Source organism: Ascochyta rabiei, chromosome 6, assembly GCF_004011695.2.
Source record: "Ascochyta rabiei chromosome 6, complete sequence".
Taxonomy (NCBI): Eukaryota; Fungi; Ascomycota; class Dothideomycetes; order Pleosporales; family Didymellaceae; genus Ascochyta; species Ascochyta rabiei.
This window is the reverse complement of record NC_082410.1, coordinates 1685750-1709890: the sequence shown is the minus strand read 5'-3', so window position 1 is coordinate 1709890 and position 24141 is coordinate 1685750. Positions and strand designations below refer to the sequence as shown.

General features: G+C 55.3%; 8 protein-coding genes across 8 annotated transcripts, besides 16 other annotated features; 5 read left to right on the top strand and 3 right to left on the bottom strand.

Annotated features, from left to right (window-relative positions):
* Window positions 1-371: 371 nt before the first annotated feature.
* Window positions 372-4830, bottom strand: EKO05_0004475 (Target of rapamycin complex 1 subunit kog1; the record flags this gene model as incomplete). The annotated part of the gene is made up of 5 exons (XM_038938689.1): window positions 372-645; window positions 696-1033; window positions 1085-2814; window positions 2866-4387; window positions 4441-4830. 5 exons carry the CDS (start codon window positions 4828-4830, stop codon window positions 372-374), a joined length of 4254 nt encoding a protein of 1417 aa, XP_038800269.1.
* A 9-nt stretch (window positions 4831-4839) lies between these two features.
* Window positions 4840-4886: a tandem repeat.
* Window positions 4887-5275: 389 nt separating this feature from the next.
* Window positions 5276-5313: a tandem repeat.
* A 195-nt stretch (window positions 5314-5508) lies between these two features.
* Window positions 5509-5551: a tandem repeat.
* A 14-nt stretch (window positions 5552-5565) lies between these two features.
* Window positions 5566-5594: a tandem repeat.
* Window positions 5595-5883: 289 nt separating this feature from the next.
* Window positions 5884-5986: a tandem repeat.
* A 166-nt stretch (window positions 5987-6152) lies between these two features.
* On the top strand, window positions 6153-10813 carry EKO05_0004474 (Negative regulator of mitotic exit; the record flags this gene model as incomplete). The annotated part of the gene is made up of 4 exons (XM_038939021.1): window positions 6153-6446; window positions 6500-6878; window positions 6929-7211; window positions 7261-10813. The coding sequence occupies 4 exons, from the start codon at window positions 6153-6155 to the stop codon at window positions 10811-10813; spliced, it is 4509 nt and encodes a 1502-aa protein (XP_038800267.1).
* Window positions 6302-6326: a tandem repeat.
* Window positions 7780-7806: a tandem repeat.
* Window positions 10738-10768: a tandem repeat.
* Window positions 10814-10888: 75 nt separating the features above from the next.
* Window positions 10889-10928: a tandem repeat.
* A 233-nt stretch (window positions 10929-11161) lies between these two features.
* Window positions 11162-11272: a tandem repeat.
* A 182-nt stretch (window positions 11273-11454) lies between these two features.
* Window positions 11455-11517: a tandem repeat.
* A 110-nt stretch (window positions 11518-11627) lies between these two features.
* Window positions 11628-12722, top strand: EKO05_0004473 (uncharacterized protein; the record flags this gene model as incomplete). The annotated part of the gene is made up of 1 exon (XM_038945590.1): window positions 11628-12722. One exon carries the CDS (start codon window positions 11628-11630, stop codon window positions 12720-12722), a length of 1095 nt encoding a protein of 364 aa, XP_038800266.1.
* Window positions 12723-12829: 107 nt separating this feature from the next.
* EKO05_0004472 (uncharacterized protein) lies at window positions 12830-13485 on the bottom strand (the record flags this gene model as incomplete). The annotated part of the gene is made up of 2 exons (XM_038939106.1): window positions 12830-12999; window positions 13056-13485. The coding sequence occupies 2 exons, from the start codon at window positions 13483-13485 to the stop codon at window positions 12830-12832; spliced, it is 600 nt and encodes a 199-aa protein (XP_038800265.1).
* Window positions 13486-13699: 214 nt separating this feature from the next.
* Window positions 13700-14355, top strand: EKO05_0004471 (uncharacterized protein; the record flags this gene model as incomplete). The annotated part of the gene is made up of 4 exons (XM_038939103.1): window positions 13700-13750; window positions 13799-13828; window positions 13881-14103; window positions 14156-14355. 4 exons carry the CDS (start codon window positions 13700-13702, stop codon window positions 14353-14355), a joined length of 504 nt encoding a protein of 167 aa, XP_038800264.1.
* Window positions 14356-14598: 243 nt separating this feature from the next.
* Window positions 14599-14626: a tandem repeat.
* Window positions 14627-14630: 4 nt separating this feature from the next.
* Window positions 14631-16543, top strand: EKO05_0004470 (Vacuolar protein sorting-associated protein vps5; the record flags this gene model as incomplete). The annotated part of the gene is made up of 4 exons (XM_038939048.1): window positions 14631-14661; window positions 14715-15655; window positions 15702-16304; window positions 16358-16543. The coding sequence occupies 4 exons, from the start codon at window positions 14631-14633 to the stop codon at window positions 16541-16543; spliced, it is 1761 nt and encodes a 586-aa protein (XP_038800263.1).
* Window positions 15069-15087: a tandem repeat.
* A 511-nt stretch (window positions 16544-17054) lies between the features above and the next one.
* Window positions 17055-17107: a tandem repeat.
* Window positions 17108-17111: 4 nt separating this feature from the next.
* On the top strand, window positions 17112-18644 carry EKO05_0004469 (uncharacterized protein; the record flags this gene model as incomplete). Its single annotated transcript, XM_038945589.1, has 1 exon — window positions 17112-18644. One exon carries the CDS (start codon window positions 17112-17114, stop codon window positions 18642-18644), a length of 1533 nt encoding a protein of 510 aa, XP_038800262.1.
* A 2666-nt stretch (window positions 18645-21310) lies between these two features.
* Window positions 21311-24095, bottom strand: EKO05_0004468 (uncharacterized protein; the record flags this gene model as incomplete). Its single annotated transcript, XM_038938908.2, has 5 exons — window positions 21311-21335; window positions 21427-22311; window positions 22360-22559; window positions 22615-22985; window positions 23033-24095. The coding sequence occupies 5 exons, from the start codon at window positions 24093-24095 to the stop codon at window positions 21311-21313; spliced, it is 2544 nt and encodes an 847-aa protein (XP_038800261.2).
* Window positions 23801-23864: a tandem repeat.
* Window positions 23992-24042: a tandem repeat.
* Window positions 24096-24141: the final 46 nt, after the last annotated feature.

The window sequence follows — 24141 nt, the reverse complement described above, 5'->3', positions numbered from 1 at the left end:
TGAGAAATTACCCACTTCGCCGTTGGAGGGGCAGGGTGTGACCCCACCAGCGTCATGCAAGGTCGATTGAGTCAGGCACACCTGGTGGAGTCAGAACATCAAGTTTCCGAATCTCCAGCACCAGTGGCCGTGATTTGAAAGATCGCCATTATAATTACAAGGATCCTACAGTGGGTATCGAAAGGAATTGGACTTTGAACCCTTTATGCTGTCACTTCAATGTCCATGCCCACGCTATGCCTATACCAGACGTGTAAAAAGACCTACACCATCGCGCCAAACCCGACCCAATGCGAAGCGAGCGGTTCACATAATACTTGACGCCCTGCAAAATGCCGTAAGAAGAACATCACCCGCTCCGTTTCCGTTGATCATCCATGTATGGAGGCCCGACTTGAAGCAACAGCACCGCCATCCCAGAGTCGCACAGTCTTGATTGTGGGATTCTTTGGCTCGTGACATGAGAAGATGTTGACGTGGTTGTCGTGCAGAGCAGCAGCGGCAATCATGAGTCGGTGAGGATGAAAAGCCGTAGTGCTGATTGGAGCGGATCGGTCGCGAAGGAAGCCAGAATACGGCTCGAAATTGGACACGACTTTTCCGTTGTTGATATTGAATATCTTGACGCGATGCTTCCGAGTCCCCCTGCGACATGATTAGCAGTATACTTGAAGTGTTGTAGCACTCGAACTTACGTTGCAAAGACCGGCGCATGCTCGTGGACACTTAATGTGCGCAGATGGTCTGTCGTCGCCTGTATAGTCTTGACGCTGCGATCCATGCGAATGTCCCACAGCTTCACCTCTCCGCTTCGACAGCCACTCACCAGCTCTCGTTGTCCGCCACGTTGCAGATGTACGTTTGTGATCCATTGCTTGTGTTCTTTCCAGACCTTCACCATGGCTGTTGCTGGCTTCTGGCGCTGGTCATACACACGAATGGCTCCATCACCAAATCCTGCAACAAAGACGTCGCCCTCGACTTGGTCAGACGTCAACGAGGTGATGCAAGAACCTGATCGCGCAGGAATGTCCTGTGAGTGTCAGTCGTTGAACGGAGACAAAGTCGTACTAACAAAACTCACTTGTGTGCACACTTCGGTGCCTGCGTTCCAGACACGTATGACCTTCACATCCCCAGCCACAAGCACCAGGCCCCTACCCTGCTGCCAATCAAAGACGAGTCCAGCGTTTCTGTTGCTAGGTACAAGGTCGGTCAGAGCTCGGAAGGCGGTCACGAGCTCCGTCTTTCCCTTCGAGTCGTAGTTGCGGAAGATCTTCATAACACCATCCGACGATCCGGTCATCAGCAAAGCCTGGTCATCCTCATTGATGAATCGAACGTCTGTGATCTTCGAGTCCGATGGATTGCCGTTGGAGAAGCAGTTTATCCTTTTCACGGAATCCGAGTAGTCGACGACGTTGACCGTGTTTCGGTTGTCCGTTACCACAAGGTGATCCTCGAACTGATGGAAAGTCATCTTCATGGGCTGACTGAGATTATCAAAATAGCCGCGAGGGACATCCCAACGATTCGAGACTGCAACATCCTTGAGCGGTTGGGTCTCAGCAATAATCTTGTCGTTGCGATTCCTTCGCCAAAGCCGTCCATTGTAGTCTGTGCTACCTGGCTCATCCGCCTCTGTGGGCTTCATCTGAGGCTCACGGAAATACTCAACCGACCACTCAAAGAAGACACTCTTGAGTGGTATCTGCGGCTTCTCGGAGAGGATCCGAGGTCGGTAACCTCTTGATTTCGGCTCCTCTTCGACATGGTATTTCTCGGGTGTGTCGGGGCGTGTGTCTGTAATAGACGCCTCCGAGTCATCGACTTTGCTGCGTCCAGCTGATTTTTGCGGAGAACTGGATGAGTCGTGACCCGTCCAAAGACTCTTGAGCGATGCAGTGGATTTGCGCATGCTGCCGAAAAGCGAGAGGTAGCTGGCGTCTTTCGATGGCGTAGGCGGAGTGGAAACCATTTGCTGGACTGGCTTCTCCTCTGGGGCACGACGGATAGGACGAGGTGCAGAGTTCTTCTTCAGCGTTTCACCGAACTGTGGTTGCGCAAATTTGGCAAGCGGAGACTCGAGCAGAGCCACCAGGATGTAGTCAACGACCACTCCAGCATCCCTGGCGATTTCAGGACAAGGGTCGACGGACATGACTAGCATTTCCTTCCAGATGGCCGAGTAGATGGTGTTTTGCGAACAGGCATCTGCTGCAGACAACGAGCCGTTTGCGGTCGCGCGCGTCTTCATATAAAGCCCGTCGCCATTCTTCTGTTCCGTCTGTGATGCGACATCGCTCTTCTTCTCCTCGGAGAAGTGCTCGAATGCTGTGACAATGAATCGTGACTTGTAGCGTGCGATGAATGTGGAGAAGAAAATCAGTAACTCTTTGCGAACCATGCTGTTGCCGTCTGTAGTCATGATCAAGACCATGGAGGCAATGGACTCCTCAATGTTAGCCACTTGCGCTGTAACATCCCGAATACCTAGGAAAGAGGTCAACGAGTGCAACATGGCCGCTCGTACTTCGGCAACAGGGTCGATGACAAGCTCGCAAAGTCGTTCGTGTGCCATGCAACGAATGCCCACCCATTTGGCCTCTTCGTAATCGATCCAGAGCTTGCTCAAGCAGAGACATGACCACTGTCTAAGCAGAGGGTTCTGCAGGTCTTTCAGGTGATCCAAACAGCTCTCGACAAGCTCTGTGCTCAAGGATGCGCGTTGTCCCTGGTTGTAGTCCTTGCAGAACATGGATATGATAAAGGCACACATGGCCCGGTGTTCACTAGCGTTCTGAATAGGGATTCCTACATTGCGTTAGTGTGATGCCAGAAGCGTGGGCGGATACAGAAGTATACCTGAACTAGGGTTGAAGATGTTGATGAAATACTGATATCCATTGTCTTTGAGGAGGTCGGCCTGACACGACGAGTCGACGGCGAGTATGCGAGCCCAGATGAAGACCATGACTGGCTTCAGCTCGTTCGCTTGCGATTGCAAGAGCTTCAGTACATACGGGAAGATTCCAATGCTGAGCGCAAGATTGACGGCCCATGGCCCGTGGTCCAGGAAGCTAGACAAAAGAATAAGAGCGCGCAACCGATGGACTTGACTGAGAAGTACTTGGAGCACGATGGGGAGCTGCTCGGGTATCTTCTGCTCAACGGCGCCCTGCGACAGGTATACTTCAAAGGCCGTGAGCTGTTCCGAGAAGAATTCCGAGTGTTTGTACTGATACTCCTTTTCGCCACGAGATTCAGCCTGCAGGTCAGGCAGCTGGGCCAAGATCAGCTCCACGGCGAGATCCCAGCTTCGCCACAGAGGGTGGTCGTGCGTCTGTGGTATCTCTGGATGGGAGACCGGATTGCAATGGTAAACACGCATGATCCGCTGGGCCAGTAGATGGTTGCGAAACAAAGCTGCGACCATGAGGTCCTGGCGGAAGAGCTTCTTGAAGAGGGGTTTCGACAGTGAATTCCAGGCGATTGTGTCGGTGATGGCTGTGAAGATCCAGTTGAGTTCGCCAATGGGAGTTCGACGCTCTGATACTTTGCCAGGGATGTTGTGAGCATCTTTTAGGTTGACCTTGCTCGGCAGAGGGTTTTGGAGTATGAAGAAGCGTACGGCCATGGTGATGGGATCTGTCAGGCAAGAAGTGAAGACATCTGCCGGTAGTTCCGGGTTCGTGGGCAGGGATTCTCTCTCTCGGCAGGCGGCCAGATGAATACAGTCGCTAAAGTCGACATGCTCGACGTTTGGGTCTCTGCGCCGAGCCTCCTCGAACTCGGCCTGGTGTTTCTCGGCGAATCTGTTGAAGTTGGTGATGATGAGACCTGCATCGGAGCAGTCGTAGACGAAGAGGCTGGGGGCGCCGATCCAACTCTGGAGATCATAGAGCGAGAGCGGAATATACTGGGTGTAGTTCCTATTGAAGACCCAGATCTCTCCACTGGAGGTTGGTTTGGGTACGCCGTGGCCATTGTAGTGGAAGAGGACGCGCTCGTTGCGGGCGTTGCGTCGAAGCGTCGAAGCGTACTTTCTCGTCTCCTCCGTGGTGGGGTCGAGCAGGAGCTTGTAGCGCGTGCGCATGCTCAGTTGCTCGTACTGGGTCTGTAGCGCCTTCCCAATCTGATTCATGGGCGTGTGGCCGGGGGTCTGCGAGGTTACGGTGGGGTCGATCCAGCACTCTTCTTTGGCACACGGGTTGGTCTTGATCACGTCGGGTGGATCGACGCCGATGTTCAGGCAGAGAGCGAGCACGGCAGACACGGTCTTGAGACGGTCTCGCATGCGCCATTCCTGCACCGAGGCTGCGCCGACCTCTGCTTTTGGATAGCCGCCGGTCTCGTGTTTCTTGTCGGTGTAGTACATGAAGAAGTTCTGTGGCAGCAAGTCAGCTTCCGACACAGGCTGGCAGGTGCAGGTCGACGCACCGAGGTCAGCATGTTGCTGTACTCTTCCGAGTTCAGCTGGTCGTCCCAGCCATGGCGGATTGTGAAATGGCCGTCGACGCTGCTCTCTTCGACGGGCTCCTGGGGCTGCATAGGCTGGCGGGGGCCAAAGTCGCTCTTTGCGCGGGCGAGACTTGGCCGCGCCGAGTTGGTGGTGCTCAGCGCGGGGCGGACGGTCGAGGTGGGCGAGTGCGCATCGAGGTGGGCGGCGGCAGAGGAGGTGCTGGGACGTGACGAGGTGGTGTCCTGCGACGGGCGCGATTCTCGAGAGGCCTCAGCGGCAGGCGCAGCGGCCGAGCTGTCCATGGCGGCAGGCGCGTGCAGGGCAAGCGGGGTGGGGCGGGCGTGGCCGGCGTCGTGGGCTGTTCTCATGGCGAGCTTGGGCGAGGGCGAGGGCGAGGGCGAGGGCGAGGGCGTGGGCGTGGGCGTGAGGTGTCGAAGCTCCCAGCAGCGCCCATGTCGTAGGAGCTGCGTGTGCGCGCTGGATGGAAGCGCAGGCGGGGCAGCGCTCCGTGTTCTCTGCGTCGGAGAGCAAGAGCAGCGGGCAGCGGGCAGCGGGCAGTGATGCTGCCGGTACAGCTCCAGAGGTCAAGGTGCGGGTGTACAACTACAAGCTTGCATCGGTCACGGTGTGGCGCTAGGTCGAATCGGCCGTCGGTGTGAAAGCGCCAGATCGACCAGGCCAGGCACGCGCTTCACCGGCGCCCAGAGAGCGTCGAGAGCCACCACCGCGCGGACAACGGCTGCACGCCCGCGCTTCGTGCTGCATCCTGCATGTGGCACCGACTCTCGGGCCCGTAGACCAGAGCAGACGCCCTTGCCCTTGCCATTGCCATTGCCATTGCCATTGCCATTCCCCCTGCCATCCACTGCCCTCGCCGCCATGGCTCTGCGTGCGTGCCGGGAGGCGTGAATGCTCCGTCCGGGCTGCAGCAGCCGCAGTCCAATCATCGAGGGCGGCCATCCCTGTCGCCCGTGCGTCTTCAGGGGGAGCGCGCCGTGGACGACGTGAACACGGTGGACCCGTGAACGCTGGCTGACACGCTCCCACGCTCTGCGCGGCTCTGCCCTCTGCCCTCTGCCCTTTGTCGCTGCGTCAGGTTTGCAGTCGCCCGTCGCCCGTCGCCCGTCGCCCGGCTGCCGTCTTGCCGTCTTGCTGTCTCGCTGTCTTGCCGTCTCGCCGTCTCGCTGTCTCGCCGTCTCGCCGTCTTGCCGTCTGGCCGTCTCGCTGTCTTGCCGTCTCGCTGTCTCGCTGCCTCGCCGCCTCGTCCCTGTCCTGCCAAGCGCTGTCCTACCAGACCTCAGCACTGCGCCTGAAGTCGCGGCCCCGGACAATCTCACCGCCCTGCCAAACGACGTCCGCCGTCTTGTTTGCACCGTCTCGACATGCGCACATCCTCCGGCCAGCACCACACCTTGTTGTAGCGCCTTGCACGCCTCGCACGCCTCACGCCTCGCACGCCTCACGCCTCACGCCTTGCACGCCTCGCACGCCCCACGCCTCGCACGCCTCACACGCCTCGCACGCTGGCCCGCCTCCCCAGCCTCGATCCACACTAGACGTGTCTCCCTCCGCTCGCGCGAACCCCCAGACTTTCTCGCCAGCGCGCTGCCCGCCTCCCGTGCAGACCGAATGCGTGTGTGACCGGCCCCCGCTGCCCTTGTAACCTCCCCAGGGTTGCAGTCCCCGCGCCATGTCGTTCCTGTTTGGCAAGAAGAACAAGCAGCAGAGCAACGCGCTCCCCTCGGCCACGCGAGACGTCACCTCGTCCCACGGCCCAGGTCCCCAGCCTGCGCCGCCAAACGGTCCTGCCGTCCGCGACAAGGACCCCGGCCGCCCACCGCCCCAGCCCCAGCCCCAGCCCCAGACGAATACCTCGACCCCGAGCGGCAGCGTGAACAACTCGTTGAGCTCGCTGCAGGGCCAGGGCGGGGCCATCGTCCCTGAGCCAAAGGCATTGCGCGAAAGAGCTGGATCCAATGAACAGGTGCGCACACCATGCTTCTGACAGCGTACACACATGCTGACCGTGCGCAACAGGGTGCACTGCAGTATGTTAGGCCCGCCGGCCCTCCCCAAGAATCTCCCTACCCATGGTCCTCTCGCCGCTTGAACTTCACCACCGGCAACCCTTTCCCGCGCTACGGCGCCGCAATCAACTCGGTCGCTTCCAAGGATGGCACAATCTATCTCATGGGAGGCCTGGTTGGCGGCGCCACAGTCAAGGGCGACCTCTGGCTGACCGAGATGGGCAACGGATCCATGGCATGCTATCCCATCTCAACCACCGGAGACGGTCCTGGCCCCCGTGTAGGACATGCTAGTCTGTTGGTCGGCAATGCCTTCATCGTCTTTGGTGGAGATACCAAGCTGGCCGACAACGATGACCTGGACGATACCCTCTACCTTTTGAACACTTGTACGCTGCTTCTCTCGCCCCCATCTCGGCTTCCACTGACAGCGTCACAGCAACAAAGCACTGGTCCCGGGCATTACCCCAGGGTCCGCGTCCCACAGGACGTTATGGACACACCTTGAACATCTTGGGCTCGAAGATCTACATCTTTGGTGGCCAAGTGGAGGGCTTCTTCTTCAACGACCTTGTAGCTTTCGATCTGAATTCCCTCCAATCCTCAGCCAGCCGCTGGGAGGTTCTCCTCCCCAACACCAAAGATCAGTCTTCTCCCAAGGGACGCTCGCCTCCAGCTCGCACAAATCATTCGGTCGTGACGTGGACAGACAGACTCTACTTGTGCGTTCGGCGTCGAACAGGCAATTCGCTTCTGCTAACTCCTGTACAGGTTCGGTGGCACAGACGGTGTCACCTGGTTCAACGATGTTTGGACATACGACCCACGTTCCAACAGCTGGACTGAGCTGGACTGCATTGGCTACATCCCTGTAGCGCGCGAGGGCCACTCTGCCGCCCTCGTCAATGATACCATGTACATTTTTGGTGGTCGCACACAGGAGGGCGTGGACCTGGGAGATCTGGCAGCCTTCCGCATATCGTCTCGCCGTTGGTACATGTTCCAAAACATGGGCCACTCGCCTTCTGCTCGATCCGGTCATAGCATGACCGCATTGGGAAAACACATTGTAACACTTGCAGGCGAGCCGAGCTCTTCCCTGAGCGACCGAAACGAACTGAGCATGGCTTACATCTTGGACACATCGAAGATCAGGTATCCACCCAACGAGAGCGCGGCTCCTCAGACAGCGATCAACACGCCCCGAAAGCTGAGCGGAGGTGACCGCAGTAACATCCCTCAAAGCAGGACTGGGCCCTTGCCGAATCGTGAAAGCATGTTGCCAGGCCCACAACAACAACAACAACAACAACAACAGCAGCAGCAGCGAGCTCCAGACATGGCCAATGGAAACGCAACGGGCCCAGGCGGGTCGCGACTGCCTCGTGCAGCTGGGCCAGCGCCTTCTGGACCTCCACCCCTCCAGCAACCACCTCAACCAAGGACGAACGGCGCCAATCCTCAAGTGATCCCAGCTGCCAGAACGAAAACACCGACAAAACCGGAGCGGTCACTTGGCCCGGCTGTCGATACTGAGGTCGCGTCTCCACTTGATAGAGAGAACCTGTCGCCAACGACTAGAGAGGGCCCTTCTGCGCCAGAGCTTCAGCGTAAAGCTTCCGACTCCCTAAGGCAGCGGACGCCCAATCAGTCCATAGACACATCGCGATCTGGCAGTCTAGCCTCACGAAACACATCGAGAACCCAATCGCACAGGCAGCAACCGTCCCACGACACGATAGCTAGCATCGAACAGGAAACGCCTAGACGATCGATCGAGACCCCGCAACAGCGCGCCCTGAGTCGCGAGGCTGATAATCGACCCATTGACAGCGGTCTAGGGGCATCGCCTGCAATCGTTCATGCGAATGACGAGGTGGTTCGAGAGCTCGACGTTGCAAAGAATCGTAATGCATGGTACGCTTCGGAGCTGGCTTTAGCACGCAAAGCTGGTTACCATCCTGCTACCTCGACGAGCCCCATGTTCGACGAGCGATCAGCCGATACTTTCCAGGACGAGGATCGACCGCTACTTGAGGCTCTCCTCCGAATGAAAGCCGAAGTTGATCGCGTGCACACTTCGATCAAGACACAAGGATCCGATGCTGCGAAGCGAATCGCAGAAGTTGAACGGCAACGAGACGCTGCCATCAGTGAAGCCATCTACGCCAAGACGAAGCTGGCGGCTCATGGCGGCGGTAGTCAGTCAGGTACTCCACAACTCGATGGCTGCCGCAACACGGAGACGCCCGACCTCGATCGCATGAACGACATCAGCCGACGCTTGGCTGCATCGCTGGCTGCTCAAGCAGAACTGACCGCCTTGGTTGAAAAGCTATCCCACGAGGTCGAGGCTGAGAAGAAGGCGAAGGAACTGGCTGATGAGACTGCAGAAGCTGCGCAACGACGTGTGCAAGAACTAGACTCCACTCGACAGAAGGCGGCCGCTGAATCCGAGAGTCTACGAGCTGAGCTGCACGAAGCTGAACGCGTAGCAAGGGAAGTCTCTGCCAGCGCTGCGGAAGCCGAAACATCTTCCCGTCTGCTCGCTGTCGACAAGCAAGAATTGAGCGACAAGGTTGCACGTTTTTCCTCGGAATCGACCAACTACGCTGCTGCACTTGAGACGCTACGCGAAGCAGTCGCTGCATCTTCGGAAAAGTCCAGTCTGCTAGAGAGGAAGCTTGAAGAGGAACGCAGCCAAAGTGATAGCATACGCCAAAAGCTTAGTCAACTTCGTGCCGAGCATGAGGCTCGTACAACGGAGCTCGAGTCCACTTCTCAGAAATTGCGCGACGTTGAAGAGCTGGCTGAGAAGCATGCGACAGAAGCGCGCCTCCATCAGGCAGCCGTGCTGTCCGGTCTGGGAAGCATTGCCAACCACGCTCCCGTCAACGACAATGTCGCAAACGAACGCGTCAGCATACTCCAGCAACAAGTCGAAGCGGCAAATGCCATGGCGCGCAAGAACCAGGCGGCTGCAGACCAAGCTTCCGAGAAGCTGCGCCGCGCCGAAGAGAGGATTGCTGGCCTCGAGGCCTACCAAGAGCAGTCCAGTCGCGAAGGTCTCACCATCCGCAAACAGTTGCAGCAGGCCATGAGGGATGTGCAAGCCTCCGAGGCGGAGAAGGCCGGACTTCACCAGCAGCATGAGCGCCTACGTTTGGAGAGCAACGCGTTCGAAGTTCAACTCAAGACTCTCAAGAATCTTCTTGAAGAAAGAGGGGTCAACGCCGTCGACCACCGCCGATCGAGGGTATTGGACAGCCCCAATTCAAGGTTTGGCACTCCGGAGCTCAATCGCGTCAAGGAGCTTGAGCAACAGATCGACTCGATGAACAAGGTGCACGAAGAGTTGCGTGCTTCATTCGAGCAACGCGAGCACGAGGTCAGCAAGGACTGGGAAGAGAAACTGCAGGCTCTGCACAATGACCACCAGGCGGCTGTCAAGTACCTCAGAGGCACAGAGAAGATGCTTGCTAAGATGAAGCAAGAGTTGGACAGGTACAAGAACACAAACACGAAGCTGGAAGAGGAGCTCAAGCAAGCGACCCAGACCTCGCGAAGCCCAACAAAGGAACAGAGTGCAGAGTGGGAAGCAGAGCGGACGGCACTGCGCACGGAGCTTGCGAGCACTCAAGACCACTTGAAGACGACTGTCAGCCGTCTAGAAAACCAAATATCCACACTACACGCCGAGCTGGCCGCAGCACGACAGGAGGTTGAGGTGGCAGCAAACAAGACCAAGCAAGCCGAGTCTTCCGTCCACCAAACTCGCGCTGATCTCGATTCCCTTCGACAGCAGTACGCAGTCGTTGAAGAGCGTGCACGCGAGGCAGAGAACCGAGTGCAAATGTTCCTCGACCAGTTCGAGACATCGGTAGACAGCTACCGCCGACAGTCGCAGGTGCCAGGCGGTAGTAGCAACGGCGAGATCACACGCCACCGCACGCATGACAGTGTCGCCTCGGCCGATTCTCTCTACAGCCACAACGACGGCTCAAGCACCCCAGAAGCACCCAACAACCGTCCCGCATCTACCGCCACGCGGAATTCCATGGCGCTGGACAACCTTGCTTCGGAGCTCGACGCTCTCAGGAGTCACTGGGAGACTACGAACAAAGCGTATCGCCTGAGCGATCGTTTCGACTTCGAACGCACACCCACAAACGACACACAGGACGCCAACGAGGGTATTTCGCAGTGGAGAGACTCGGTCGACTCCGAGATATCCATCCAGGAGATTGCGCCCAAGCCGAAGCCAGCACAAGCCCAGGCCTCGACTGCCCCAGCAACAAACGGGCCGTCAGCTGGCATGCTTTGATGATATTGATGATTGTTTGTTTTTCTTTGGAGCACACGGCGGACAGGATACACAAGAAACGCTCCTATTGCAAGTTTGGCTTGGCTTGGCTTGACTCGGCCTGGCCTGGCCTGGCCATACCACAACGTGTGTATCTGCATGGAGCCAGCAAGTTGATGTGGGTTTTGCTTTTTCCGCACCATATACCATTCTCCAATGTTTAATCTATTTGCTTGCCCGCCCGCCCTCTTCCCTTTCACCTTCACCTCCGCCCTCCCCTGTGATGTAGTTCCTGGTCCGTGCTAGCTGCTGCCCATGGATTGCCCAAGCCCATGGAATCGAGGTGAAGGCAAGATCGGCACTGACTGGCCCTTTCCCTTTCCCTTTCCCTTTCCCTTTCCCTTTCCCTTTCCCTTTCCCTTTCCCTTTCCCTTTCCCTTTCCCTTTCCCTTTCCCTTTCCCTTTCCCTTTCCCTTTCCCCGTCCTCAACAGCCAGCTCACAACAGCAGACCCAGCCATGTCGAGCGATAGCGGAGCCGCAATCGCACTTCCTTATTGTGACAATGGCAAGGCTAGCTCTTGGGGCTCGATAGGTGGGAGACTGTATCCATGCCCGTGTATTTGATTTGATTTGATCTTGCTTCACCCTTCCACCGACCTACCCTTCCTTCCTTCCTTCTTTCCTTTCTTCCTCCTCTCCTTTCTTCCTTCCTTCCTCCTCTCCTGTACTGCGTTGCCGTTGTCCGTTCCTTTGTTTTTCTTCTCGACGCTGGCCGTCGCTTTCGCTTCTCCGCAGCACCTTTCCTACGTCTTCTGCTCCAGTTCGCCGGCGCTCATGGCTGACGGGTTCGAGTTCTTCGGCGCTGGCGCTGGGTTCGAGGATAGTGGTGTTTTCCTGCCCGGCGACGCGTTTGTCGAGTCGCTGCTGGGACCTACGCTGGATGGGGAGGGGTGTGGTGGTTTTGCGGATGTGCTGCAGAGTGCTGAGGGTGGGGAGGGGGAAGTGTTTTTCGAACAGGCTTTTGAGCGGCATGATGGATCTGGAGGGCTCCTGGCTACGGAACCATTGCTCCCGCCTCGCGCCGAGCGAGCACCTTCGGAGGCGCCTAGTGAGGGTTCGGACGGCGAGCTTTCCAATTCGCTGGATGATGGTGGATTTGTTGCGCTTCACGACAGGCATGTCTCGCCTCCATCGCCTCTGTCAATCGCCAATTACGCCCCTCTCCCTGAGATCCTCGCCGCGCAGCCCGAGGCGCCTCCTGGTCTCATGTCCATATACGCGCCCATGACCACGCCTCACTTGCGCACCTCGGCCGATGCCAAAGCACACCGTCGCCGCGCGCGCCTCGCACCGAAATCCCAAGCCACCGACATCGCGCGTGTCAAGGAGTTTGGCCGCGACTACTGGGTGCGCCGCATCTACAACGCCATGGTCGATATACGCTACATCACCGATGGCCCGCAATCCGTTCACCGCATGCGCTTCACGCAGGAGCTCGACGGCCAGCCTACGTTCAGCGTGCTCGACCTCGAAGCCACGGCGCATCACGTCTTCGACGAAGCCATTGCAGTCCACGAGCGCGGCTGGAACCGCCCGATCGCGTACCACAAAAAGGTGGTGCGCGGCAAGTTGGTGGATCGCAGCGAGGCGAATTTGGAGATGAGGTTGAGCAGGATTTGTCTGTGTCTGCTGCAGAAGAAGAGCAGCGTCGATGATGCGATTCGTGGGGGCGTGACGTTGGCGCTGCTTTGCGACAATCCGGAGGCTAGGAGCTTCACCAAGGCGAGTAATGATGTTGGGAACAAGAAGCGTGGTGAGAGGCTCAAGGCGACGAGTAGGAAGGAGAAGACGAGGAAGGGGCTGCAGGCGCAGCAACCAGAGATTGAAGTCGAGGAGCAGGGAGTTGAGGATGTTCAGAAGGAGGAGTAGCCGACGGGGCGTGGACGATGGCAATCGGCTGTGAGCGCTTCGGGTGCTGCAATCCTTGCTGGCGAGGTCTGTACACGGACGATGACTGCTTTTCGCCCTCCCTGGCTCTAATAGAATTTCACTCCACCAATGCTTTCAACCTTGGCTTGTCTCTGCTCTTTGGCCGCTTCTTCAGCACTCGCTTGCTCACTTGCTTCTTTCGCCGCGAACTCTCTCAACGCCTTCCTCTTCTTCTTGCTCTGGAACAGCGCTTCTTCTTCTTGTATATCCTTCATCACTAGAAACACGTTAGCTAGACTTTCCCTCTCCCCTACAAAACAGCCTTCCACTTACCCTCAGCCCACTCCTTCTCACTCTCTGCATCGCCCGTGCCCAACACCTTCTCAACATTGACATCTTCCCCGTTCTGCACCCTCTCGATGACCTCTTTCAGCACTCCGATCTTCGCCTCTGCCTTCCTCAAACTGTGCGCTCGCTCTTGCTTCAGCCACAGGATCTGGATTGCCTGGCTGCCAACGAGCAGGCTAAGGATGATGTAGGGCGTTGCGGGGTTCCATCCGCGGGACTTTGGTGCAGAAGCGCGGTCTTTCAGCGGTTTGGGGATCATGGATGCCCAGAAGCTGGGGCGCAGAATCGTGGGTGTCGAGATGAAGCGGGCGTGGGGCAGCGCGGGTGCGAGCGAGAAGGCGCGCGACTGGGTTAGGTAGGCGCGGCATGATGCCGGCGTGCGGAGGAGCTGACGCATCAGGACTGAGGATTCCATGGTTGTGGAGGACGGTGCGGAGATATCTGGCTTGGTGAGCTCGAGATGGAAAACATTGGGAACTGCGACAGGGGTGCGCGTTGTTAGCGCCGAGTACTCCAGCCTTAACACGGCCTGACGTGTGCCGAGGTATGAATGAGGTACGTAGACTCGCGACGTCGTCCTTCCTTTGACGCTGGACCTGACCTACGAGATGGGGGAGCACTTCAGAAAAATGTTTTCCAAACAGGGCGATATGACGGCTGAGCAAAAGGCTCGAAAATGGGTGAGGGTGAACGCGCATGCAGTCTGCTCGTCACTAACCGCTCAGTAGTTCGAGATTGCGATTTCGGAAGACTATGAAGTACGACCCTTTTCTTTTAGAGAGGCAACACAGGTCTAACGTGAGTATACAGGGTCACGATTCTATGCTTCCCAAGATCCTCACTCTTGAGTCTGTCACAGTAGCGCCTACAAAGGGCAATCCGCATGACTCTCGTGTAGTCTACAGCTTCACAGTGCCAAAGGAGTTGTGTAATATGGGAGGCAATCTACACGGAGGCGCGGTCGCGTTGATCTTCGACATATGTACCTCAACGGCCATCACAGCTGTCAGTCGCGACGGCTTCTGGGATACAGGTATTGGAGTCGTATCTGCATGTCGAATGTGTGCGTGCTGACGTCTGAGCAGGTCACGTCAGCCGCAATTTGAACTGCACCTACCTGCGACCTGCTGCCGAGGGCACAAAAGTCTACGTGATCAGCGAAGTAGTTCATCTGGGGAAACGGCAGGGTCTCACAAGGGGAGAGATCAGGCTGGAGACGGAAGATGGCAAGATAGCATACACTTGCGAGCATGGAAAGGCCGCCATTGGACAATCGAGTCTTTGAATACAATCGAGCAGTTCCAAGTTCATTTCTGGCAGATACTAGACGCTCACGCAGCCGATCACACGCCCCGTTGCAAGCTGTGATGTTTTCAAGATTCTCGGATTGGTGCTGTGAGTCTCCGTCCGACCTCCAGGATGACGTTGGGTACTTTACCTGTGCGCGCTTGCCCCATTGGCTGACATCTGATATTGCGCGGAGCGTCGGTACCTGGACACAAGACTGACCATCGACTGTGCAGCTGTGCAGCAACACCAACAACTACAACCACAACCATCATGGATCTCGGCGACGATTCCCCATGGGGCGGTAAGACTGTCCACGCGCGCTCGCTGCTCCATGCACGGCTGACCTTGTCGCAGACGTGCCCTCGCAATCGGTACAAGATACGCCCAAGCAAGACCAGGACGAATCCAGCACGCTTCCGCCCACGTCGAACAAGGCAGCCACCAGCTCCACCCCCAGTGCTTCAGCTGCCCAGCGCTCGCCTGCAGCTCGCGGACCGCGCCGGCGACAGTATGGCACGCAGTCGACGAAGCTCGAAGCCGTAGACGACCCTCTTGGCCCGCTGGGAGCTCCCACGCCGCCCACAGCAACAGATGTCGGGCCTCCAGCACCGCCGCAGAAGGAGAATGCTGCATCGCGGAACAACCGTCCGACCACTGGCGCTTCGACGTCATCTTCGCTACGCGGTATGATGGACTCGGTGGACCTCAACGACGACGATGACGACGAGCGTGTGCGGTCGCAGGGCCCCAGAGTGCCTCCGCCTGTCCAGGCACCGGCGCACGCAGCACCTCAGCGCCAAGCCCAGCCGAGCGTGAGCGTCGCGCAGGCTGCGAAGCCGACCTTCTCCATCTATGTGGGCGACCCGCACAAGGTGGGCGACTTGACAAGCTCGCACACGGAATACTCCGTCACCACCAAGACCACCTCCAAAGGCTACCGAAACCCCGAGTTCACAGTCTCACGTCGATACCGCGACTTCCTCTGGTTGTACACCCAACTGCACAACAACAGCCCGGGCGTCATCATTCCCCCGCCTCCAGAGAAGCAATCGCTCGGTCGCTTTGAGGCCGACTTTGTCGAGTCGCGGCGTGCAGCGCTGGAACGTATGTTGAACAGGATAGCCGCACACCCCATACTGCAACACGACAGCGACCTTAAGCTTTTCCTCGAAAGCGATGCTTTCAACGTGGATATCAAGAACAAGGAACGCAAGGACGTTGGCTTGGGCGAGAGCAAGGGCATGTTCGGCGGTATGCTCTCCGGCAGCAGTGGCAAGTTCGTTGAGCACGACGATGTAGGTACTTGCCAATCAGATGTTCACCCGCGCTAACAGGTCGTAGTGGTTCCATGATCGCAAGATCTACCTTGACGCTTTGGAAAACCAGCTAAGAGCCCTTCTCAAAGCTACCGATACTGTCGTCATACAGCGAAAGGGACTTGCGGAGGCTTGCGGTGACTTCTCTGCTTCGTTGCACTCACTGTCTGCTGTTGAACTCTCGCCCGCCCTTTCAGGACCTCTTGACAGCCTCTCGGACATTCAAATACGAGTTCGCGAATTGTACGAGCGTCAGGCCCAGCAAGACGTCCTCACAATGGGCATTGTAATCGATGAATACATCCGTTTGATCGGCTCAGTGAAGACGGCATTCCAGCAGCGACAGAAGTCCTTCCACTCATGGCATGCGGCTGAGCAAGAGCTGCAGAAGCGGAAGACGAATCAAGACAAGCTTTTGAGGCAAGGGCGATCACAACAGGATCGTCTCAACCAACTCAGCGCAGATGTCGCCGACGCAGAGCGTAGGGTTCACCAGGCTAGGCTCCTGTTTGATGACATGGGTAGACTGATGCGCAACGAATTGGAGCGTTTTGAGAGAGAGAAGGTTGAGGACTTCAAATCTGGCGTGGAGACGTATCTGGAGAGCGCCGTTGAAGCGCAGAAGGAAGTACGTTGCTGTGGATCTCAGATATCACGAAGCTCTGCTAACACGAAACCCAGCTCATCGAAATCTGGGAAACATTCCTTATGCAACTAGATACCGAAGAAGGCGAAACGTTCGTTCCTCCAGCTGGTATAATCGCATCTCCCACAGCAGAACAACACGAATCTTCGAATGGGCGCGGCAATGCGCAGGATGAGGATGAGGGGTCACGCACGGATGTTGAGCAGGAAACGGCAGCTTGAATAGCTACTGCTGCCTCCAGAAATTTCACGAATTCGATAATGCTACAGTATCTGGTCTCTCACCTTGAATTTGCCTTAATGGAGTCGCTCGCGGCCTCCCGTGCCTCCTACAAATCAGCACTTGCCTGCCCCCCGACATGTGGCACACACAACAGGCCCTTGCCTAGGACAGGACAGGCCAGGTGAAATCCACCGCATTCGAGATCGACGCGTGCGCCTTGCTCGAAGATTAGCTTGAACTACAACAGTGACGAGCCATACCAACATACTCACTACTTACGGCGCTACAGGATTCAAGGTGCGTTCAGCTAGGTGCTCCTTGCTTACACCCTTCCAGAAGCGGAGACCCACCAATCGAAGAGAGTGCCACATCTCTCCTCCTTCACATTGTTCTCAAACGCCACTGTCACGCAGCTCCCCTGAAGGAAGAGCAAAGAAAATCAGCGACTCACCACAACTACGAAATTTAAACACATGGTCATCCGCCAAACTTGTTTGCCTCGTGCCCCACCCATCCATCCATCCATCCATCCATCCATCCATCCACCCATTCATCCATCCATCAACCATGTCCCAAGACCCACAGACCGCAAAAGCGCACGCCGACCGCGTCAAAGCCGTTTCGCAGACGGTCCGGCAGTACTACGAACAGAGCGTCCCTTTCCGCATCTTCCATGGCTCTTCCAACTCCACACGGGCCGCTGCGCGAGAGCACGTTGTGGATATCTCGGCGCTGGATCACGTGCTGCTTGTGGATAGAGAGTGTATGACGGCTCTTGTTGAGCCGGGAGTTGCGATGGATAGGCTGCTTGGAACACTTTTGCCGCTTGGGGTCATGCCTGCTGTAGTTCCAGAGTTCCCAGGCATCACCGCAGGCGGCGCATTTGCAGGTACTGCAGCAGAGAGCTCTTCTTCCAGACATGGATACTTCGACAAAACCGTCAATGAGATCGAAATTGTCCTAGGAAACGGCGACGTCGTGCTCGCCTCGCCAAAGCATAATGCGGACCTCTTCCACTGCAGCGCCGGTGCAATGGGCACCCTAGGTGTTACTACGCAACTCGAGATCCAGCTGATATCCTGCAAACCTTACCTGGAAGTGACTTACCACCCCGTCACCTCGCAAGACGCCGCACTTGAACACTTCAAAAACGTACCTCAGGATGTTGGTTTCACTGACGGCATCATGTTCTCCTCCAGCCATGGCGTGATCGTTGAAGCCAAATTCACCGAGAGGGAAGAGAGCGCCGCTCCACTCACACGCTTCACCCGCGCCCACGATCCCTGGTTTTTCACACACGTGCATAGAAAACTGCGCTGCTCACTACAACTTGACGAAGGCGACAGCGATTTCTTCTGCTTGACCTGCCACTGGACGCAGAACAGCTACGCGTACCGCCAAAATAACCACGACCGCGTTGAGCTTGTGCCCATCGAGGACTATCTATTTCGTTACGAGCGGGGTGTTTTCTGGATGGCGTGTTATGGATGGGCACCGACATTGTGGAATAGGTTCACGCGATACTTCTTTGATGCAGTGTGGCATACAAGGTTTCAATATCGGGTTCTGCATCTGACGGGTGGAGCGCCGCATATCATTCAGGACGTCGCCATACCAGAGGATAAAGCCGGTAACTTCCTAGAGTTCATGAAAGAGAAGATGAAGCTGTATCCGCTGTGGTTGTGTCCAATTAAACATGACCCGAAGTCTTTAATGCATACGGCGACCACGGACACCGGACCGACTGACTATCTTGTCAACGTCGGCATCTGGGGTAGCCCAAATTATGGGCTCGATTACCTCACAGCAGAGACCTTTGATAGGTTTGTTGCGTACAATCGTGCTTTGGAACACAAGGTTACCGAGGTTGGGGGTTTGAAGTGGTTATATGCAACGAACTACTACCGGGAGGAGGAGTTCTGGTACATGTACGACAAGGAAAGTTATGATGAGCTAAGGATCAAATGGAAAGCAGATAGATTGCCGAGTCTCTGGAAGAAAGTTCAAAGGAGTCAGCAGGATGTGAAGGAGGTGCCTTTAAGTAAGGTGTTGCTAGCTATTGTGTATGCTGCGCTGGGCATTGATCGATTGATAACGTGAGGCTACGGTCAGAGTCCCGTAAAACTACCCGAAGTATCCAGAACATCTCACATGAAAGGCCACATCAAATCAATCTATTGCGCTACATAGCCTTTCAATTTTATATAAACAAGACGCTTTGACTTAGAATCGTACAGAACATTGAAGGGTGAGCCCGATATCCATCCTAGAACGACACACTCTACTTGTAAGATGTGCGAACGGAAATCAGAATGCACTGGCAATCCAATCGGGCATTCATCACATCGGACGACTCTGACCCTCGATGTGGTTAGTGGCTCTTTCTAACCCTTGCGTATCAGCGTCATTACGACACTCCTTGTAAGTTGGTTATCTTCTCTAGCGAATGTCCATTTCAGAGGCCAGATGCTGCTTACGCCATAGAATAAAGAAATAATCCGACATGGCTACTTAGCCTAGGCTGAGGTCAGGCATCCCCACCTGTTGTTGTATAGTGCGTTAACAAAGAACCAACAGGTACAATAATAAGATGTACAATATCAAGGACAAACAGAGTGATACCTCGTGTAAGATCTTGATAGGACCAGCACTACGGTTGCTCCTTTCTTGCCCGCCAGCATGGTATATAAACCTATTTGGTCTGCCTTCTACAATTTCCTCATCCGCAAAAGAAATTTCATTCGCTACAAGCTCTTCAACACTCTCTAACACCTTCTCCAAACCAACCAACCAATCAAATTCAAAATGGCCGGTCCCAACTCTATCCGTGGTCAGTCTTGCACCGTTCAGAGGGGTGGTCCCAACTCTATCCGTGGCCAGTCTTGCACCGTTCAGAGGGATGGTCCTAACACCATCCCTGGCCAGCAATGCACCGTTCAGAGGGATGGTCCTAACACCATCCCTGGCCAGCAATGCACCGTCCAGTAAATCACTCATATGATTGTTCGGTACTGGGTCGGCTGGACAGTCACCGAATCGACCATTATCCAACCTGGACGAACTTCACTTCACTCGATACTCGTTACACACATGAGAAAAAATCCTATGGTGCTCTTTCCCGTTCCCAGCACCACAGGATCTATTTTCGCAACTTCTTCGTCTCTTTTCGGTAGACGGTGCATGCACACGGTTCAATCTTTCGACAAATCTTATGGGCTCATACCCATGTTTATTTGAGGATTGGAGCAGTTACCGATTGGCAAAACGTTGAAGCTTTTCTGTATCCAATGCAAATGGTTCTGAACTGGGGAATTCCTCTTTAGTTAATTGACGGAGTGGGATTCCTTCTATAGAGCTTGTCAAAATTTGAGGCATTTTCTCAAAATTTAGACATTTCCTCAAAGTATTGCTTTAATATGAGATGTGAGAGATGACCTTTAGCCCAATGTCGTACAGGCATCAATTCCGTATAATGCATGTTACTGGGATGCGACCTTTTCTCGAGCCCGAAGATCACGATGAATATGGGAAAGTCGCCTAGGCCTCTCCTTTCTGTCTCCAGCGAACGCAGGTGTATGTTTTACTTGTCGTTTAAGAGTGGTGCAGAACCAGAACTATGTCGGCAACTCAGGTCAACTGATGGCACAGTACAGCAACTGTTGAGTGAAGACGAGGGAAATAAGCTTGAGGAAGGGGTAAAAATCTTGGTAATAATACCAATGAACAAAGGAGCATTTTCAAAAAAACCTGAATACCAAGCACAGATACATTAAGGACTGATGTAGGCTTCGTCGTGGAAGGGAAGACGGAGCTTTACAGCGAGGGCTCCGAACATGGCAAATTCCATAAACTACAATGTATTATGCTCTCGATTCTTTGTATTATGTTCATATTCACACGAGTTCAAGTGGGCACTGGGTGTCTTTCGGGCCCTGAACTTCAGGGGTGGAAATTCTGAAAGCTTCGTGCATGTTCAAGATCGAGTTGTGAGAGCGCGCCCATGTAAGGAAGGTATACACGACTCACCTGTTTATCTTGTGGCAGGCTCCTTTTTCATCTACCTTGGCATCACTTGTCGCCTCGCTGCATCGGTCGCATCGCCTTGCCCTAAGAGACTTTTCAGGCAGGCGTTACGATGAACGAAATCTCCATCCTCTCTTGTCTTACTTGCAGATCAGCGTTGTTAGGGAAGTGCTGTTTTTACTAGTTGCAAGACGAGCCCTACATTTATGTCATATCTCACATGAATACCAGCAGTAGCCGTAACAACGCATTGTTATTGCAGCTGACACGGTGCTGCTGATCACGGAACTATAGTCCAAGCTGGATTATGCATGGTACACCGCTGTTTCTATTGATGAAAGATAGTGTCAAACGTAATTGACGAAAGGGAAACGAATCGATAGCAACAGGTGGTCAAGCTCCAAGGCTTATGATTCAGACGTGACTGCTAAGTAACCTACAACCGTGGGGGCTTCAAGAAAAGTCAAGCATATTTTACGTCCTAGCTAAATTGATAGCCTGGATCTGTGGTAGAATAATGGCACCTGCTTTGGAGTGGATGGGAAGGCATGCAACAAGCAGGCATAGCGGAACATAACACCGTTGTGGCGTGGGAATACACATACTGAAGACAACGTCGAAAACTGCAATTAATTCTATCACTAGTTGAATACCTAGGCATGAAACGCACAAGGTAGAAACACCGTCTGTTGCTGCAGATCATTCCAGCAAGTCATAACTCGAGCATGTGTGTAAGAGGGAGTTCAGCGTAGATCCTTGGGCAAGAACCTAGATAATAGATTAGCACAACATCGAGCGTAAAGCATCGTGAGTCTGGGCCTTCCGACAAGTGCTTACTCACGGGGAATGCTGCACTTACCTGCCTCTCATAGTTCTTGGCCTGCGTTGAGCAGGGTAAAATGGTTTCTTTACGCCCGCGCCAGTGTCATGCATGCTTCGGGAGGTGGAAGTAATCTTTCTCCGTGTGGATTTGGAAGTATCTATGGCAGTGGCATGCGTTGCTTCCCTTTGTTTAGCGTTCCGTCGAGGGGGCGTAGCCTGTGAGTCTGAAGCAGAATTGAAGGCAGGCTTTTTACCGCCTTTGGACGCGCTACGCAAGGAGGCTGGCGTTATGTTGGGGGAGGTATCATCGTCAGAATCGTAGTCTTCAGCATCAGAGCCCGAGATGGGAGTGCTTGGCCTTCGAGAGGGTGCCAGTCCCTTTCTGCCAGTCACGGCTGCGTTGGTACGTCGCAGTGCGGCTTGCATGCGGGAGGGCTTGCTGACGGCCTTCAGAGCCCCAGGTCTTACCACCTTCCGCTGCAGGCTGACTGTGGTGTGTCTAGTCGATTTGAGCGAGCCCTTGGTTGTGTGCCGCAGTACAGTTGGTCGTGACCGTCTCGAAATAGTCAAAGTAGAAGACCGCTTCAGAGCACGGTCCTCTCGAGACGCGATTTGCCTGGAATGTTCAGCTGCATCGACTTCGGCTCGTTCGCGAGCGGCTTTGGATACTACATCCGATTTTTTGACTCTCGTAGTACCAGAATTTCCGATGTGAACTCTCCGCTTTTTGGGGGAGCCAGCGTGACTCTCTGACTTTGCACGACTTGAGCCGAGGAAATCTTGCAGTTTACGTTTTGTTCCAGCAATCAAAGCAGAAGCTATAGACTTCTCTTCTACCAGCTTCTTTGGCTTCGGGCCAAGAACGCCACGGCAAGACTCCGTACCGCATCGGCATTCTTGTATGTTCTTCTGGGAAAACGGGCTTCAGAGAGTCAGTTGGTAACCGCCAGTGATTCAGCAATCGACTCACTCGAAATTGTAATCATACGTCAGTTCTTCTCCAGTCATGACTCCACGGGAACCGGCAAACAATGCCATCCTTGGTTCTCCGCCAACAGTCCATTTGATCATCTCGCAGTTGGGCTCGCAGGAATGGTTGACGAATCGGGCGATAGTGCCTCGAGTAGCATCAATGATCATCTTGTTGTCGAAGCTCATGAGATAGTAACACTGATCCATGTTAGCCTAGGTCCAAGTGTGACTGATTGTGCATCGATCGCCTTACTTTATCCTTTTTGTAAACTTGTTTCATCCGCCTCTCACACTCGGATTGAGTGATGATTTCGCCAGCATACTCAACAATAATTTGATGGGGCTCAAAAGTCCTCATTGCTCGGACACCATATCCACGGCCTTCAGTCTCCATAACTTCGACGCCATAGTCGTAGCCATTTCCTTTTCCGCGTCGCTTGAGCTCTGCAAAAGGGCGGTTTCCGCACTGTTCTGCTGTAAGTCTGCAGTTGGTGCCGTCGCATTCGTACGCCATGATGCGATTGTGGCAGGCTTCTCCACATCCATCCTCGGGATCACAATAGCACTGAGAAGAATCCTGTTTGTCTCGTTTCCACAAGGCGGATGCATCTCCGATGAATCGATCTGTGACAGTGTTAGAAGGTGTTGTAGGAAGGAGGCACGTAGCGTACTTTTGGAGAGCTTAACCCAGCCATCCACTTTGACCTTCCTAGGTAAGGGGTTGTATGTATCGAATGGAAGTTTGAAGTGTCGATGTACGTGCCGAGGATCCTCGCTCAGAAGACGATCTCCAGCGAACATAGGGAGAGGGAGCATATTGTTTTCTTTGTGTTTTCTGGCCCTCTTCCTTGCTCGATTCTGAGCTTCTGACAAGCGAGGGTCGAAGTCGCGATGCTGACCGACGTACAGGCCCTGCCTTAGCCAGGTCTTGGTTTTGGGCTTGAGATATTCCTTCTGCTCCAGTGCGCCGTCTGTATCTTCCTCGTCGGCGGTATCCGTTGCAGTCCGTGGGCGTCTTGATGATGCAGTACTCGCAGAAGATGTAGCGGACTTCAGATTAGAGTCTGACGCACTTCTCCGAAGGGCCTTCTGGACGAAAGACTTGCCTCCAGCTAGTGAGTTTGTCACGGCCTCGCCCACGCCGGCTAGATTGCGCAGAGCCTCCTTGCGAAGGTCGGTCCCCCGTGAGGAGGTACGGCGACGCACGGCTTGCGCTGCTTCGGCAGTGAGCTGCTCTTCTGCAGAGTCGCCGGTGCCGGCCGCTCCAAGTTTTGATCTGGGTGTCCTTTTCTTTGCGGGAGTGTCGTCGCTGCTGGCGGCGGCGGCCAGTGCCTCCAGCGAGCCGTGCAGGACATTCTTGTGGTGCTTCTCGAGGTACTTTGTGGGTGTGTGGATTGCGGTTCCGGCCAGGATCTGCACGTTGTATGTGGTGACAGACTTGCGCGAGCTTCGTGACGGGCGGCGACCCTCGGTGTTCGGCGTGTGGCGCGCGGAGAGCGGCGTATCGACCGGCGCGCCGGGCAGAGGTGTGGCCGAGGCCTCTTCGTACAACTCGGTCATGTGTTCCAGTTTGGTTGTGTCGGACATGACGCTGGCGCCGTCGTCGAGACTCGTGGGCGGTGTCGAGATGGGCGGCGGCGACGCGCTGGAGGCGGCGCGGGCGCCGGTGTGCTGGACGGCGATGGTGGATAGCACAGACGACGTGGACATGGGCGAGCCATCTCGCTCAGCCATGGTGGTCGAAGAATCGGCCTGTGGGTCGCGTGGCAAGTGTTTCGTG